This window comes from Ambystoma mexicanum, chromosome 6q (assembly GCF_040938575.1).
Source record: "Ambystoma mexicanum isolate Mex_15411 chromosome 6q, UKY_AmexF1_1, whole genome shotgun sequence".
NCBI lineage: Eukaryota > Metazoa > Chordata > Amphibia > Caudata > Ambystomatidae > Ambystoma > Ambystoma mexicanum.
In genome coordinates this window covers 1,615,704,075-1,615,722,462 of record NC_090937.1, presented here as the reverse complement: position 1 = coordinate 1,615,722,462, position 18,388 = coordinate 1,615,704,075, and the positions used below count along the sequence as shown (strand labels likewise).

At 49.5% G+C, this 18,388-nt stretch overlaps 1 protein-coding gene across 1 annotated transcript in view; it reads left to right on the top strand.

The window, feature by feature from the left end:
* LOC138516910 (matrix metalloproteinase-21-like) overlaps window positions 1–18,388 on the top strand; it is a 270,395-nt gene that overhangs the window by 103,104 nt on the left and 148,903 nt on the right. The window contains exon 4 of the mRNA XM_069632367.1: window positions 16,256–16,395. Within this exon, the coding sequence (XP_069488468.1) occupies window positions 16,256–16,395 (140 nt within the window). The remainder of the gene's footprint in view (window positions 1–16,255; window positions 16,396–18,388) is intronic.

Here is an 18,388-nt window from a genome sequence, read left to right as displayed (position 1 = left end):
GGGGCAGTATATGGATACTAGGGAGACCCTGGAGTTGTGGAGATTACCGGACACTACCAGAACCCTCCCATCCTCCCTCTCCCAGTGAGAAACCTCAGTTAGTTTTTGGTGCCTGTGGAGCAGGTCCCGACCCTGGCTTTCTTGGTGGTGATGGACGCCCAGAACACCTGGCCCATGTGCGACCCGGGGATGGCCCTCTCCTCACCCCTCACCCATATGGTCTCCTGCACGAAAAGGACATCTGCCCCTGCGTTCTTCATTTCTCGACCCAGAAGGGAGCGCTTGGTTGGGGAGGTAAGTCCTTTGATGTTGAGTGAACCAAGTCTGATCGTCTCGACCCGGCCCTTTCTTTCACTGTCTGCCATTACCCCTATGGATGGTGTTCATTAGTTTCCTGATTCGGCGGGGGCTGCCCTGTCCCCCATTAACGCTGGATCTGAGGAGAGCCCGAGAATTCCTTCTTCCCCCAACCCGTCCTCCCCTCCTCCCTCCCCCCTCTGTTTGTGACGCCTGTCATCAGGCAAGCCGCCAGGGCAAAAGCATGGTTGTGCACCGCAGTTCTCCTAGTCTAGTCGAAGATCATGTCCCTGGCCGGGGTTGTGTCGCTAAAGTCCTGATGCGTCCCAGCCACTCGTTCTCGTTCCGTCAGTCACCTCCCACTTCCGGTGGAGGGGTGTTAGGTTTTTGAATTTTTCTCCTGCCCTTGGTTTTCTTCTTTGTTGACCAAGGGCCCACCGGTCCCCTATCAGCTTCTGTTCTAGGCTGTGTTCCTGCTCCTTCTCGCTCCTACGGAGGGTCTCCCTTGAGCACCTGTAGGACTTGTGTAGCCTCCTTACCGCTAATCACTCTGTAGTCCGCCCCCGCTCGTTCGAAGGATAGGGCGAACGGGAAGGACCATCTGTATCTCATGTCCTGGCTTGTTAGCCACTGTGTGAGTGGGCGTCATTCTCTCCTGCGTGTGAGCGTAAGAGCAGATAGATCTTGGTATATCTTTATGGTATCACCTTCAAAGACGAAGCTCCCCAGCCTTTTTGCCTTCTCCAATGCTTCAATTTTCTCCCTGTAGCAGAGAAACCTCACAACGATGGATCGTGGGCCAGCTCCGGCGCCTCCTCCACCTCGGTGCGCCCTTTCTAGTTGGACCTCTTTGCCCCCCTCCAGTGCGAAGAGTTGATTAATGAGGCCCTGAACATTTCTCCCCACATCCGCAGGTGTCTCCCCTCTCTCCTGGGACACCCCCATAATGCGCAGGTTGTTTCGACGTTCCCTCTTTTCTAAATCGTCCATCTTGAGAATCATGTCCTCCTCTCTCATTTCCAGGTCTGTTAACCTGGCCTCATACTTCATATCTAGGAGGTCCGCCTGGAGATGATTGTTTTCCATCCCCTCCATTTTGTCTTCCAGGGTTTCCACTCTCCCCTTGAGGTCTACAATGGAGGCTTGTATATCTGTGCGATCACCTTAATCTCTTGGAGGATATCTTTGAGGTCGTCCTTAGTGAGTGGGGTTGGGGGTGGATCCCCTACGGCAGGCATAGTGGCTCTGGGGGCCTCGGACTGGGGTGGGGGCCAACGGCGATACTGCTGCAGGGAGCTGATCGCTCCGGGGAGTGGAGTCTGCTTCAGGATCAAGGCCAGGCCGGGCACCCTGGAGGCGGTATCTCTGTTCCGGTTCCCCCGGTATAGATCTAAAAGCTCAGGTCGGGGCTTTAGGTGGTATTATCTCTGGGACCCCAAGGGAATTCTGTGGTCAGGGCCGGGGCTTTCTTTCCAGGGGCCCTGGTGTGGTGCCAAAGCCTGGGTGTCCGGTATTATACTTCTCCCCTGCCGCCTCCACTTCTGCGCTCCCTCACCTCGCCGTCTCCCCACTGGGCCCCACCGTCCGTGCGCCGTGTGAAGCTGAGCGGTTGGGTTGAGGGCAGGAGGGGCGGGGCTCAAGCCACCACGACGACAACAACTCGCTTTCCCCCCTCTGGCTCCTCACCTTATATTGGCGTTGGGTCGGGCCCCTCCGTGAGGCCGGGGTCAGCTGGAGCGGGTCCCCTCACGTGCGTGGGCCTCCAGGGCCTGCTTTCTCTGGGTCCTCTGTGGTCCGGGCACCTGGGCGCTCACGCGGGAGACGGACGAGGAGCGCTTGGAACGGCGCAGGCGGGCCCATCTTCTCTGGCCATGGGGACCACTGTGGGTCCGGGACGGCCTCGACTTTTCTCCCCGCGTCGCGGGGTCCTGCGTGCTGGATGTTGGCACCTTGTGTCTCCCTCCAGACAACGGTAGTGGGGGTGCCTTACCCAACGCCCGGCTACCTCGCTATTTTGTTAGATGCAGGGGGTGGTGATTCCTGCCCCGCTGGCAGCTCCTGTGGACCTCCGGAGCCCCGCCCGGCAAGGGCATGAAAGTGTCTCCACAGCCTTGAACGCCGGTCACGCTAGGCGGGCTGTGTCTCTCCCCCTCACTGTGGCTCTCTCCGGGGTTGCGCCGGGGGAGGCTGGCTTCTTGGGCTGCTGGGTGGGTGGGGTTTGGTCAGAGGACTGGGGTCTCCTCCGGGGCCGCTTAGAAATCCCGGCCGGGGATCCTAAAAGCGCACTAGTCCCTGCGGTGCAGACGGAGCACGAGCTCACAGGTCCTTCATGCTCCACACCCCCTGGCAGTCTGTGATTGTTAGTTTTGAGTGATTCTGTCACCCTGTACTTATAGTCTATGATCAACAGAGATGTCTAAAACTCCAACGTGTCCTCCCACCACTCAAGAGGGCAAGATACGGCAGGAGTCTCCGAACGATTGCCCAAGTGACTGCCCATCTGCGTTCCAGGCTCTTGTGTGCCAACCAATTTACCAGTCCCTTCATCAATTAGACAGAATACTCAGGTTCCAATTAGCCCCCTGTCTCTCAAGTGAAGCCAGTAATGAAGAGACTTGACCTCATGTGTTGCCATTGGTCATGCAGTGCTTCATGATTGCAAGTGAAGCTTCTAGGCTGCATGAACAGTTCATGTATGATACGTATGTTGCTTCACATGGCCTATCCCTGAGGGGTGATACATTTCTTTGCAAATGTTGCATTTGGAAGTGCACTACCATATATGACAGGGGTCAGCACACCGTGGCCCTCCAGATGTTTCGGGCTTTGCCTCACAGAATCCTACATCATTGACTAGGCTGGCTAATGCTGGTGGGAGTTGTAGTCCAGAACGTTGGGGAGCCAAAGGTTGAAGAACCCTGACCTGTGATATTATTTCTCAAGAGCAAAGATAGTAGTCTCCTTACATTCCATGTGTCTAAGAACACAAGTGTGCTTTATTCATTTCGGATGGTGTGTTTTTAATGGAAATATCACTGAAATCCACTTCTGATCCAAGTTTGGGTGTTATTAGTTCCTCCAGAGAACACTACACTTCGAGCTGACAGGCAGGATCAACAAGCTGGGGGCCTTCCCATAATATTCTAACAGTGATGGCTGTGCAACGTTATAAATTCCAATTTTCTTCTGAAATTGTGTTATTAACAATATCATTAACTTTCTTTACATGTTCTACTGTTATCTTCTTCCCCCGGTTAAAAGTAATACTCTTCTAACTTTATATATGTTCTCCCATTTACATTTTTTAGATGCCGCAAACATTTTTAAGGGATTTGTTTTAAAAACTTTTATTTTATTGGCAGCGGCAGGCAGATACAAAGACTGAACATTTAAACATTTCTACTAACAACTTGCGTCTAGCACATTCGCAGGTAACCACGAATAACAACTTCATCAAGTTCGTGATAAATATGCACAGCAATAATACACTTTTGATCATGAAACTGGGGCTACAGCTGGGGTGGAGTCTCTGCTGCTTCTCTATCAAGATAGCTGCAAAAGGCAGTCCAAATGTTCATTGGGCGAGCTTGTGAAGGAATTGAGGGAATATTGGGCGAGCTTGTGAAGGAATTGAGGGAATATTGGGCGAGCTTGTGAAGGAATTGAGGCAATATTGGGCGAGCTTGTGAAGGAATTGAGGCAATATTGGGCGAGCTTGTGAAGGAATTGAGGCAATATTGGGCGAGCTTGTGAAGGAATTGAGGGAATATTGGGCGAGCTTGTGAAGGAATTGAGGCAATATTGGGCGAGCTTGTGAAGGAATTGAGGCAATATTGGGCGAGCTTGTGAAGGAATTGAGGCAATACGTTCCTCTTTGCATGTCTGTGTCCAAGTGAGGGCAGAGAGCCACATCTTAAATGTAGGGGGGGAGGGGCACTTCCAACATTGCAGTATACATTTCTTGGCCACCATACTTCCCACATTTAGAAATCTAGACATCTTCTTGATTTCATCCCCCCTTACAAATACCAAACAAGAGAGCCATCGGATCAGGACTGATTGTCATGTCCACAATTTCAGAAAGTGGGCCAAGGACATCCCCCCAGAATGCATTCAGAGCCGGGCATGACCAGAACATATGCTCATGGTCTGCGTTCTCTCCCAAGCGTCTCGGGCAGACTTGTACCTGGTCACGAGAAAACCATGTCAAGCTGTAGGAGGTGTAATGCACTCTATTTAACAGTTTGTATTGCATGCATCGATATCTAGGGTTTAAGGAGACCCTACGCGTGTGAGAGCACATATTTTTCCACATGCCGTCCATGATATCCAAACCCAATTCCTTAGCTCCGGCATTCCGGGCGTTTGGGATCCCATCCGGGAGCTTTGTTAAGAGGATTTTATATAGGGAAGAGACTATTCCCCGACTATTGCTGGAGTTACCAATATATTGTAGCTCATGGCTGTCTGGAGATTCTTCTGGAAATGATGACCATGTGTTACGAAATGCAGCACGGAGCCGGTAATACTGCAGCATTTCTATGGCAGAGCCTGTGTGGCCAGGATGCCAAGTCTGTGGAGTGATGAACTGCCCTTCCGGGAACAAGTGTGTTAGGGCATGGTACCCCAAGTTAGACCAGTGCCGAGAGAGGTGTTTATCATGGGTAGGTAGTAGCCCAGGGAAGTGCCATATGGGGAGCCATTTATAATATGGGTGGGGGGTAGAAGCATGGCCAAGAAGGCGTTGCCACGCCATTAGAGTAGACGCAACAGGATCGACTGAGGCGCTAGTTGTGTATTTATGTTGGAGGATCAAGGTTATGGTGTTGACCTCAGTCATGGCCAGTTTTTCAAGCTTAACATGAGGGGGAGCAGTGGGATGTTTATACCAATGTGTGGTGAATTGGGCTTGTGCCGCTATCCAGTATAGGGTCAGGTCCGGAGCTGCAAAACCCCCTTTCTCATAGGCTAGCGTCATGTGTCGCCATTTCTTGCAAACCGCGCTGGCATGCCACAAGAATCTGGAGCTCATAGTGTGTAGTTCCTGAAAGTATTTCTGCCCCGGCCCGATTGGCACATTTCCAAATATGTATAAGAGCTTGGGGACAAGGACCATCTTAATGAGAGTCTACCAGCTAAGGAGACTGGTAGGGCACTCCACCTGGTGACTTTGACCTCAACGTGTTTTGCTACCACCGGATGACCATCAAAGGGGGTACTCATAAGTTGGTTGTTGGGTAACAGTGGTATGGGGGAATATCTCGGATTTCGTGTAATTAATGGAAAGCCAGAAAAGGTGCCTACTTTGATTAAAATAATCCGCATATAGCAATATTATTTCAGGAGACTCTGCCAGTTGTAGTCCCCTATGAGAATGTCGTGCCCTGACATAGTCTGCCATTGGCTCAATGACCAGGGCAAAACGAATAGGGGAAAAGGGACAACACTGGTGTGTGCCTCTGCGTAATTCGAATGAATGTGAAGCCAAGGAATTGACCAAGACTCTAGCAGTGGGGCAGGTATATAATACCCTAATGTAATGGATCGCCTTTGGGCCAGGCTCCATTTTCTCCAGGACTGCCCACATATATTGCCATGAGACCATGTCGAAGGCCTTTTATGCATCGAGTGTGATCGCAGCTGCCTCCACGCCCTGATCTATGCTTGAGAGGACATTGAAGAGCCTCCTAATGTTTAGAGCTGTAGATCGTCTGGGTACAAAGCCGGTTTGGTCGTCATGGACAATGTATAGCATAATAGGGAGAAATCTATTGGCCAGGGTCTTGGCAAGTATCTACATGTCCAGGTTCATAAGTGACAGGGGCCTGTAGGATCCACAGTCGTCCCTGGGCTTGCCACGCTTGAGGAGAACTGTTATAGTTGCTTTGCGCATTGATGGGGGGAGAATGGACACATGAATCGCCTCAGACCAGACCTCCAGTAGTCTGGGTGCTAGGATGGCGACGTGCTTCTGATAGAACTCTGAGGTGAGCCCATCTGGGCCCGGAGCTTTGCCTCGGGGGAGGTCAGTTATACCTTTGACTATCTTTTCCAGTGTTATAGTGGAGTCTTAGCAAATCCAGGATATCTTGTGTATTATGTTACTGTCGTGGAGTGTACAAATCGGTATACAATTGTGAGAAAGTCAAGAGTATCTGTTGGTCTGACCACTGCGGAACCCCTGTGTGTCTTTGATACATTCTATGTGAGTTATACCCCCCTCTGCTCTGATTAACCTGGCTAGTGTTCTACCAGGGCGTTCACCCTCTCCATATCTCCTTGCCGCAACAGGTCGCGCTAGTTACTTTATTTTGCGCATTACATGGGATTCGAACATTTCCAGTTCCATCCGAATTGAGCCAATTTGGAGGGTGGCACATTCGTGGTGCACTCGGCTCCAGTGCCTTGAGGTGAGCCTCGGAGCGCTGTAGATCATTCCTGGTGATTTTTAAGACACCTGCTTCGCGAGAGATGGCCATGCCTCTGATATAAACCTTAAATACCTCCCAGTGGACCCTAAAAGTGGTGTCCTGATGTGGGTTGCATTCGAAGAAAGTCCGGATGTCAGAAAGGATCTCAGCCTTAAACACTACGTCAAGTAGTGCTTCAGATTTGAAGCGCCAAGCATTGCGCGGGGGCAGGGGGCTATGAGCTCCAATCTCAGCATCACCGGTGCATGGTCAGATAAGGTACGACTAAGTATACAGGTATCCGTGACCTTACCAATCAGGTCAACAGAGGCCAGAAACATGTCTATTCGGGAGGAGCTATCATGACAGAAGAGTAGAAGGTGTTCTCCTGTTACTGAGGATGAAGAGTCCTCCAGACGTATCACAAACCCAAGGGAAGTCATGCATGTCAGCAGGCGTCCAGCCGCCTGTGAATGGGCTCCAGGTGCTGCACCAGACTTATCTAAGTTGTTGTCGAGTATGTGTTTCATGTCGCCCCCAAACTATATGGATCACCACAAATCCCGTTAGTATGGAGGATATTTTATTATAGAATTCAGGGGTATCGACATTAGGGCCGTAGGTGTTCACCAATATACACTCTCGACCTGTAAGTATACAGTGGAGAAACACATATCTCCCCTCAGTATCAATAAAACTCTTCTTCAGTGTAAATTTCACAAATTTATGAATCAGCATTAGTACCCCCCTGGATTGCGTGGAGTATGTGGTGTAGAACCTGTTCGGACCCCAGGAAGGCGCCAGGCATGATACTAGTCGGCCCAGTGCATGGGTTTCTTGCACCTTGCAGGAGAAGTATCTTCGCACCATGTCTGAGTGCACACGCTGTAATTTTTCGGGTCTTAGTGAAATTTCCTATCCCCCGGACATTCCATGACATTATTTGACAAGCCATATCACCACTTCAATGAACATCCCAGGTCCTGTGGCTGCGTGTACAATCATAGCTAGAACCGAGAATGCACAGTTGTCTCTCCAGCGCATGCATTGCAATACCTCTTCTGCCTTTTTTTATAGAACTCCCCTTCCCATCCCTCCACCCTCACTGCATAACACCAACTAGCAGTGTGAGCATCCCCCCCTCTCTCCTTCCCATAGCTGCGCCATCCCCAACTTGGCCCAACTTTTGCGGCAGCCAAACCGGGGCTAGCACGCGGCAGGAACATAATAATGAGCATTGCAGTCGCAGTGGGGTGCGCCATTGCCGTGTAACCAACTCACTTTGGAACCAGGGGTTCCGTTACATGTCAAACAATATTTGTGGCTTTCAGAAGCTTGCCTTTCTCTCCCTGAGTAGGGGCCAGGTGGCACATTAATGAATATAAACATGGAGGAGTTTACTTGTAGATAAAGCAGTAGCTGTGGACCAGGATGTCCGGGCGAGATCTACGTCCGCTCAGCGGCATATTTTATCAACCATCAAATTAATAGATACACTAAAGGCCGCTGCTATGGGGGCGGTAATGTGGGAGAACCAAGTTGTGGACGGTAATGCAAATAAACAGGATATATCTAGGTTGCCAGGTAGATAGGATGCTCAGAGAACATGGCACGAGATTGGAACTACTGGTGTGAGGGATCATCGCCCAAGGCTCAATCGGTATCCATGAGGTCATCAGCGGGAGCATGCAGGGGGATGTGCGCCTCTTTGAATTTCACGGCTTCCCCCGGCACCGTGAAAAAGTACAGTTTGTTGTTAAAAGTTAACTTCAGGAGCACCGGGAAAAGTATGGCATAGGGGATGCTCCTCTCACTGAGCAATTTTTTAACTCTGAGGAACTTCCGGCGCTCCCGTTGCACTCCTGTAGAGTCCGGGAAAATCCTGATGATCTGCGCTTCCAGTCTGAGTTCATCCTTTTCACGTGCCAGTTGAAGTATTTGGTCTCGGTCTCTGTAGCTTAAGATTTTCGCAATGATCGACCTTGGGAAGTTGCCTGGCTTGGGGCGCGGGGTTAATGCTCGGTGGGCTCTTTCGACAGTGAAGAAAGGGGACATGTCAGGGTTGCCCAGCAGATCCTTGAGTAGGTTCTCAGTTGCGAGTTCTAACCGGTCCTTGAGCGACTTCTCTGGGACCCCAACGATGCGTACATTATTTCTCCACGATCTAGACTCCAAATCGTTGCATTTGGCTGCGACTGATTTCATATCGCAGGCCAGAGTGGATACAGTATCTTGTAGTGCTGTAATGCTGTCCTCGTTGGTGGCAATCCTAGATTCTACTTCTGTAGTCCTTGAACCCTGCTTGTTCAGTTTAGATCTGAGTGACGCAACATTAGAATTTACATTGTCTAATATTTCATGAAAGGATTCAAAATTCCTGGCCTTGGACTCCATCATCACAGCGAGATCAGGGGCGGGTACATCCGCCGGCCCAACCACGTCCTCCTGGCTGTTTGATGTTTGGGCCATGTCCGCCCTTGGGGCTGCCTTGGTGAATTTATCCATGGCGCCGTTCTTCTTAGTATTCTGGGATCTATTGGACATCGTCTGAGCAGGTAGTTGATCTCTGAGGTCTCAGAATGGGGTGTCCAGAGGCCTGTGACCACACCCTGCGGTGGACACACGCTATGCTGAGGCACGAAGTTGGACAAGGGGCGTGTGTGGGGACAGGGTGCCACAGGAGGGCAGAGGGCTCACCGTGTCCTTCACCGAACGTTGTGAGTGATCAGTTGTATGGAACAACAAAAGGAGCTCCTCAGGAGAACAGTCAGATAGGGAATCCCACCTGATGACCTAACCAATGATTGTCCAGTGATGCAGAGCCACCCCAGCAAGACTAAGGCAGAGGTCACTAGTGGTGTGTCCCGGCCAGGCAGTACCACTGAATCAGCAGGGTGGAGCCCGCCAGAGGTTGGGTAAGCTCAGCATGGCCCACCTGCAGGAGGGTCTAGGCTGCAGAAACACTGGCGCTTGGGTTTAGAGGCATGACCAAGGATCCCACAGCCGGAATATTACAAAGCAGTGTTCACTCCTAGGGCAGAACAGTCTGACCCCAGTCTCTGGGGGCAAGGAGAGGGATCCCTCCGACACCCAACGGTATGTACAGAACGGCATAGCAGATTGAGCACAGGGATGACAACAGGCGATGAGGCTCCAGCCAGCAGTGTGCCCGGGAACCTGCACACAGTGTCTTCAGTAAGGCAGCACCCATGGCAGCGTCAAGCCCAAGGGCAGGGGAGGTCCTCCATACCACCAGTGCGGCACCACTGCGCCAGAGGAGCAAGAAGATAGCAGCCTGATTCGGACCCCTGGGTGAACTGGCAGTACTTCGGGTCAGTGAGGACGGCACGATGGGTAGGCTTTATGTCGAAGTTTCGGGACCGAGGCAATTGCCTAATAGAGCAGGAGGCTCTGGACTTCCACGGAGGGCAGAGATGTAGACTGTTGGCTGAGGTGTCTGTGCAGGGCAAATAGTGAGGAGTATTATAGGAGCAGCTATAAGGGCAAGTAGGTCACCTCCAGAATAATGGGCACATGGGGCGGCCAGCCCAGTGTCTAACAAGAGTAATGAATCTCTGGCACGATACCGGGACTGGTCTAGGCTGGAATCAGTGTCAAGAGTGGCCGGGGGCGTTCCATCGGCTATGGCACTTACTTGGCCGGTAGAATGTCAGCCGTCTCCTGTTCAACCGACGGGATGTCCATCCGCCCTGTTCTAGGCCATGGGCGAAGAATCGGTTGAGCTGCGGGCCCCCGTTGAGGCGGCAGCCAGAATTGAGGGGGGCCGGGAACGGCCAGAGAGTGGGTCCGCCCGCACCCACAGCAGGCCGGGTCTTGGCGCCCTAGCAGTGAGGCGGAGCTGGAGGGCGAGCGCGCGGGTGCACGTGTCCGCACCGCGGTGGCCAACCCCCATCGGGGCAGGTGTCTCCGCCTGTCCAAGGTATGCATGAACGGGGAGCCCCCCCAGGCCGCAGTGGCCGCACTCCGCAGCTCCAGGGAGATCAGGCACCAGCAGACGCCGTCTCTGGGATCGGTCCAGCCTGGCGGCCCCACCGCACGCCCCGACAGGAGGGAGGGAGCGAAATCTCGGGCCCCGTATTTAGGATCCTCACGGGATTTGGACTGAATGTTCTCCCCAACTCTCGCAGCTGGTGATGTTAATTTCAGGCACCAGAGTTTCAGCAAACCGCTGCTGTCTTCGGATCTGCGCTGGTAAATCACGGGGCTGTTAATCTAGACAGCCATCTTTGGGCTGCTCAGCAGCGCCCCCATTTTTAAGGGATTTTAATCACTATTGAAGTTCCTTAATGACGATTGCATCTTATTTTGAATGTCGTTTATTGTCCTTGAATTTAATTCACTACATTACTGTTTACCCGTCAATAGTAAACTCACCCCTACACTTCTCATTTTCCGGAAGGGGATCCAAACGCTCCTCATCGAGGAATGGCTCCTCCCAAACTCCTAGGAACGCACACCCTTCACTCCCTTCATAACCTGGGATTGGGGTGATCTGTTTTCCCCGTCCTGTTTCCTCCCCTGGTTGTGTGTTGATCCCTTGCTGCCAAATTGCCTGCCAATTCCCTCCCCCGTTGCTAGCTCCCCGTTATCTTGTAACTCTGCTTCTCTCACCGTGCCCTTCTCCCTATGGTCTCCCAAAGTTAGGGCTGTGCCCATAATAATTATACTAACAAAAATAATTATTTTCCATCTCATTGTTTGGGCAATATTTTGGATTAAATTATTGTCACGCGTTTGCTAATCCCTCAGTATCATCCTATGGTAGTTCTTTGTTTGGATCACGACTTACCTTTTCAAGTCCTAGGACTTTTAAAATTTACATCGCCTTTACAATTAGAAAAGATCAAAGTTGTTCATTTAAGAAAGAAAACTGACACGTGACCCTCCAAGCTCTCATATGTTCTTTTAGACCTTGATGTTTATTCTAAGATAAATTGCAAACGGAAATGGCCCAAAATGTCGCCCTCACAATTGTGACAACCGAAATGCCTGACTTTTTTTTTTAAACACCCGCTTTACACCATATATATATGTGGGGGGTATGGAATATTATAGTAATATGGGGAGGTTGTGGGGGTCTCTATGTGGTGTAAAGGGGGTTTAATTAAAAGAAAACTTTTTTCGGCCGTCGCAATAATGTGTGGTCGCAGTGATCACATAGATCCCTGCCAACGAGCCAGACGACAGATAACATGAAATTGCGACCCAAATTGTTGAGGAAGTAGCTCCTTTTGAGCTGAAATACATTCCCAATAAAAGGTTGTACGCCTGGTACTCTGAAAACCCCAAAGGATAGAAAAGGGGAACAGAATAGTTGAGCGAAAATGGCTCCTGACCACAGATCTTGCTATTCAATTTTCTTTGAAGAGTTTGAGATGATTTTATGAATCTAATTTTTGTATCAGCAGCTACTCCGCAGGTCATCTAGGGTTTAAATCCCATTTCTCAGTCAAACATTTCATGTTCTTCATCGGGAGAGTCCACCATAAAAAAAATGACCATCAGTGCCCGGCTCGTAAACATTTCACTGAAACCCACACCATATAATGATTTATTTATTTTGAAATATGTATAGCGCACCCAACCCGTAGGAATCTAGACGCTGTTCTTGACAGTAAATAAATCAAAGGTTACAAGGTTGCATAAGAGAACATGATAAGAAAAATAGGTAGGAGTTTCACAGCTACAGTATTACACATATATATACATATCGCAGACGCTTACAGCCTTCATCTTAAATATCAGAGTTGATTATAGATAATGGAATCGGTGTAGCTAGCTGAGTGGAGTTATTTAAGAGACTCCTGTGGGAAGAGCCCTATTTCCAGATGCTTGTGTAAGGTCTAGATGGAGGCTTCTGACCTTAAAATGATGATGATGCAAATATTCAAACTTGATGAAGTCCTCTTCCAAAACTATGCGTCCTTTAGTGAATGCTTTGTTGGCGAAGGCTTTTCCCGTTAATCCATCAAGTTGGTAAAAGTCAACCCGTAATATAAAAAAACTCTAGAGCCTGCAGAGTTTGCCAATTTCTATTAAATCACAGCACTGGCTTTCCTCGACAGGTAGCTTAATATACAGACAGTTTATCTTCCAATTAGAATCTGCTCTTTCAGCTCACACTTTGCATGGGGACTACGCATCTGTGTCCACTCTGTACGTAGCGACACGGATTCTGCTATTATCACGGTGGTAATTGATGCTATGCTTGTTTCCGGTGAAAGTTGTGCTCTTTTAGTTGGTATCCTGGATATGATTGGTTATTTATAAGGTGCTTAATACCCAGAGGTTTCTAAGCATGGACCCAAGGAACGAACGTGTGTTGCTCTGTGTCGTCTTGCTTCCAAGGTGAGCACGTTGCACCTGAGATATGCTCCCGAGATCTCTCGCGAGCTTCGATTCTGTGGACCTGGGATCCCATGTCTTATTTTGTTACTTGAAGTCACATCTTCCTGCATGGGTATTGATGGTCAGGTATTGAAGTGGGTTCCATCCTTTCCTGAAATTGATTTCTCAGCTAAATGTGCCATGCTTAGGAGACACCCACAAATTAGAAGACCGCCTCCAATGTCTGCACAGTTTCTCACAGTCGCGGGAGGATAGCTCAGGTGTACCGTGCTCGCCTTGGAAGCAAGATGACACGGAGCAAGGCAGGTTCGATCCCCGGGTCCGCGCTTAGAAACCTCTGGGTGTTAAGCGCGTTATAAATAACCAATCATATCACTACGTCAAAGACTGATTGTTTTCTTGTTTCACTCATCCCGTTGTCCAATATTCAGTCTTGCTTGGCTACTTCATTTTTCTAAGGCACTGAACAAGCTCTTGTTTCTTCAGTACAAGCTGCGAGTTATATTTTATGATTTGTCTCTTAATTTATACAGTCTTGTTTCTCTGGTACTGGCCCATTTGTTTGCAGAACGGAAGGAAGTGAAAGGTGCACACTCGCGGATTTACGAATACAAAGTTACAGACTTAGATAGAAACAGTCACAATATCTGATGGGTGTGGGGAGGAAAAGTGGCCCTGGCACAGGGCTACCTAGATACACAAAGAGAGAGGAAAGAGGGTCCGAACTGGAACCCTCCCGTCCCCTGCACAACGTAGTAATGCGTCAGTGCGCGCCTTAATATTTATTCAAGAAGATTATAGTGTAAAAACACATTTAACACATTTCAATGAAAAAACAGGTTTTAACCGAAGTTAATGATACAATCCAATCTCCAAATGTAAAAAACAAGTATTATTTATTCCAAACGCAGAGGCCAGAGAACTTTGGTGTGCAGGGGACGGGAGGGTTCCAGTTTGGACCCTCTTTCCTCTCCATTTGTTTGCAGACCCATTTATTCGATTATTTTAATGTGTACACATTTCGCTGCAAATGTAGATGTGGTTAGGTTTACGTATTTATGAAGGTGGGGGGATGTCAGTGGTTTGCCGGTGGGCTCCCCCCGTTTTATTTGCGGTGAAATGTGGAAAATAAAAAAATATATATTTTTTTTTAGCAAAGGGCCCTCAGACAGTTTTTCTCGAGGACACATCATAGAGCCATTTCTCTCACATCACTCTCCTGACAGAGACACAAAAATATATCACGACCTCTGCTTTCGCACGGTGGTCCAGCCTATAGTTATTTCAAACACTTGGGTGGTCCTCCTTGTTCCTCTCTGGCGACTCTAAACGCTATATCAGAAACAGCAGTGCAACTAGTGGCGGCTTGAAGGAGGTTTGGGTGCATTGCTCACAGTTTATTTCAGCTGCACTGGATTCCATATCATTTGTATATTCGATCGACTGGTGGCTGCGTGGCTTCCGAGGCTCCTCTCTTGGGAAGGCTGCACACTTGTCAGAGAAACTCATTTAGCCTTAATGTCTAGGGACACGCGTGGCAAAGGTCAGGAGGGATAGTTATGCACGTGATTGCTTCTGGAATTCACATCCGACCCCCTTACATTTGTCCGCCTTCTTAATGGAGATTAGGAATATGGTTAAGAAATATGTATTCAGACCCACCTTTCTGCATTTCATTCCTCTGAGTCTTATTAATTTTGTTTCGGATATTTTCTGTCCTTTTTCTTGTTTTTTGTGTTATTTATTTTTGTAGAGTATATTTTATTGTAATTCTGTCTATTTTAGGTCATTGCATTGTGTTATTTTTTTTGCTTCAACCATTGTGTACAGCGACCTACTGCCATGGGGGTAATAGATAAGAGTTCTTCAAAAAAAACTCATAAATAGATTAGAAGAAATAGGACTGTCCAGAATCTAGGACTTTTGACATGACTTTCTTTCAGCTTCTATTCGAGTAGACCTGGGCCTAAGCAAAGGAGAGAGCAGCGCACGATTTCCTCCATTTTATTTGGATCTCTGACCTGATTGCTCCATGAAGCCAACAGCAGAGGAGCGCAGTGTCCACGTAATGTCCACATCTCATGCGCAGTGTCCACAAATCACACGCAGTGTCCACATCTCATGCGCAGTGTCCACGTCTCACGCGCAGTGTCCACACCTCGCGCACAGTGTCCACGTCTCACGCACAGTGTACACCTTTTATGCACAGTGCCCACGACTCATGCACTGTGTCCACGTCTCACGCGCAGTGTTCACGTCGTATGCACAGTGTCAACCAATCACACGCAGTGTCCACGTCTCACGCGCAGTGTCCACACCTCGCGCACAGTGTTCACGTCTTATGCACAGTGTCCACGACTCATGCACTGTGTCCACATCTCACGCGCAGTGTCCACGTCTCACGCGCAGTGTTCACGTTTTATGCACAGTGTCAACCAATCACACGCAGTGTCCACGTCTCACGCGCAGTGTCCACACCTCGCGCACAGTGTTCACGTCTTATGCACAGTGTCCACGACTCATGCACTGTGTCCACATCTCACGCGCAGTGTCCACGTCTCACGCGCAGTGTTCACGTCTCACGCGCAGTGTCCACATCTCACACGCAGTGTCCACCTCTTGTGTTCAGTTTCCACATCGCACGCGTAATGACCACGTCTTATGCACAGAGTCGATGTCTCATGTGCAGAGTCCACATATCACGCACAGTGTCCACCTCCCACACGCAGTGTCCACGACTAACGCACAGTGTGCACATCTCATTCACATTGTTGGCTTCTGCTGAGGCTTACGGGGAAGAAGGGAATGGTTCATGGGCTCCTTTACCCCCCCCCCATGCAAAAGTCATATGACACACATTCTTTTATTGACATATCTGCTAAGCTACGCAGCTTACTTTACACTGGGATCATTCATTTAAAGTACCGAAATAGAGAGTGTCTTTCAGGTTCACCTTGTGTTGTTCGTGGTTTGCATGAATGCGTAAGGGTGGACCTGGTTTGCGAGGTGGGCAGGGTGTGTGTGTTTGTGTGTGTGGGGGTGCGTGTGTCAGTACTGCCGCTCAGCCGGCCACTGGGCCACACTGCTAGAACGGGTGACTGCCTTACAGTAGGCTGGATTCGGTGTACTCCCGCACGAGCACAGGCTGTCTTCTTGACCATCTTGGCTCTTCTTTTCAGGTCGCCACCTGGGCTGCTCGCAGGTCTTTGACGGCACGGGGCAGGAGTTCGCGCACGCCTGGCAGCTCGGCGACATCCACTTCGACGACGATGAACACTTTGTGCTCCCAGACAGCGAGCAAGGCATCAGTCTGCTGAAGGTGGGGGGCTCGCTTCTTCTACTTTCCAATGTCTCTCTGTTTACAGGACGGGGGGGGGGCTTCATTCTGGCGTTGTACACTCCCACATTTGGAGCCCATGGCACCCCGTGGGGACTTTGATGGTACAACCGCATCGATAATTAAAATGATTCTTGGTGGTCAAATGGAAGATTTACCTCCAGGTTTTTGCCAAACTCGTTTTACGGCGGTGCAATAAAGCCACGAAGGGAAATATACAAAAATGTCACCCTCATTTGTGATCCCCCCCCAGTTACTGTGACTTTGGGGGCGCACAAAATACCAACTCCCATTAATGCACCCAAGCAGAGCAGGAGTTGTGGGGGTGTCTCCCTCTCTCCTTGGGGGCAGTAACAGGATTTTGGCGCTGCAGGGGTTTCCCCCCTTAGCATTGTGATAAGCGGGGGACAAGAAAGTAAAAAAAAAATCACTCTGCCCCATAAGCTCTGACCCACGCAAGTGGGAGGAACCTACGTTGCAGTGAGAGCGGGGAGTCGGCGGCGCACACAGAAGTGGCACGCCGTACACATAAGTGGGGTGGGGGAGAATGTGGGTAAAGTGCTCTGTTTGATCACAGCACAGGGCCTGTAATTGGTGTCGATATTTTCATCAGCGCAGTTACGGGCGGCGCAGTGATGACATAGATCCGTGGTGAGGTGGCAGCACCAGAAGGACGGCTACTTTGCTGCCACTAATGCCAGCACCCCGCTGTTTGTAATGCCGCCCAGAGCTTTGACTCAGCTGCTGGAGCTCATTTCAGATGGGGGAGATTTAGGGTGGGTGACGGGGTGAGGCAGGCAGACCACTGGAGCTCTTTGCTGTAAGAGTGGCATTCTCAAGAGAGCATGCGATTTTATTGTTAACAGCACATTTTTATTTTGCTATTTCCACCAACATGGCCAGAATGAGCAATAATGCTGTGCCTGTTCCTGTCCAGAGTACCCATTATTCATTTGTTATACGTATATTGTACACAAATACATTCAGCCTATTTTTGTTGACTAGGATCCTAATCGGGTATAGATAGAACTGCGTTTGTACTTTGGAACGATGCACTGCAATATGTGCTCACTGTTACAGCAGCTAATGGCCATTCATACTTCTTCCGAGCAATCTGAATTAGGAGGTGCTATGAAACAAGTACACAGTGAACACTAAAGATCAGGAGGACATTTTTTTAATTTGTTCAGCTACTGATAGACTGTCTGTTGAAACTTTTGATGTGCGCCCAATCAAGGGCTTGAATATATATTAGCTATATGATCTCTTTCATTATCCTTTTTCTCTGCAATCTTTGTTCAGAGGAGCTATGAAATACTTACTAATAGATAACTATCACTCCTTTCCTGGGCAAGCTCCTGGAGAAATTGGCCATCTCCCAGCTTACTCTCGACCCTGAATCTGTTGGTTGTCTCCATGACCACCAGTCTGGCTTCAGTGCAGTCAGAGGCATGGAAACTGCTCTCCTGACTACCAGTGAAGACCAACTCTCTAATCTCGACTCTAGTTCTCCCTATGAAAGTCTCACTTGAAGCTTCAAGTCCCTTTGTCAAAAGACCACCCAGCACTGACACCTTCATTTTGCGGTCATTTGACCTGTGAAGCGAGTGTCAGTGGCGCCTTTGCCGCCACTTTCTCCCTTGCACCTACTCTTGTGGCTGACTCCCATCCTGACACAGCCCTTTTTCAATCTTCACCTCTCCATCTCGAACAATCTGGATATCCTTGCCCCTGTTATGAGGATCCACCTGATGTCTGACATCAAGTGCAACTCTTGGTACGACTCCGATTTGGCTGCTCTGAAACACAAGTGCAGAGTAGCTGAGCTGAAGGGGGGAGCATTCGGGCGCACCCTCTGACAAACTGGCCTGCTGCCTGCTCCAAAGGCAATACTGATTCTCCATCTTCTCTAAGAAGAGGCTCTACATTCAAGGCCGCGCCTCTGCAGCCGCTAACAATACGGTCAATCTTTTCA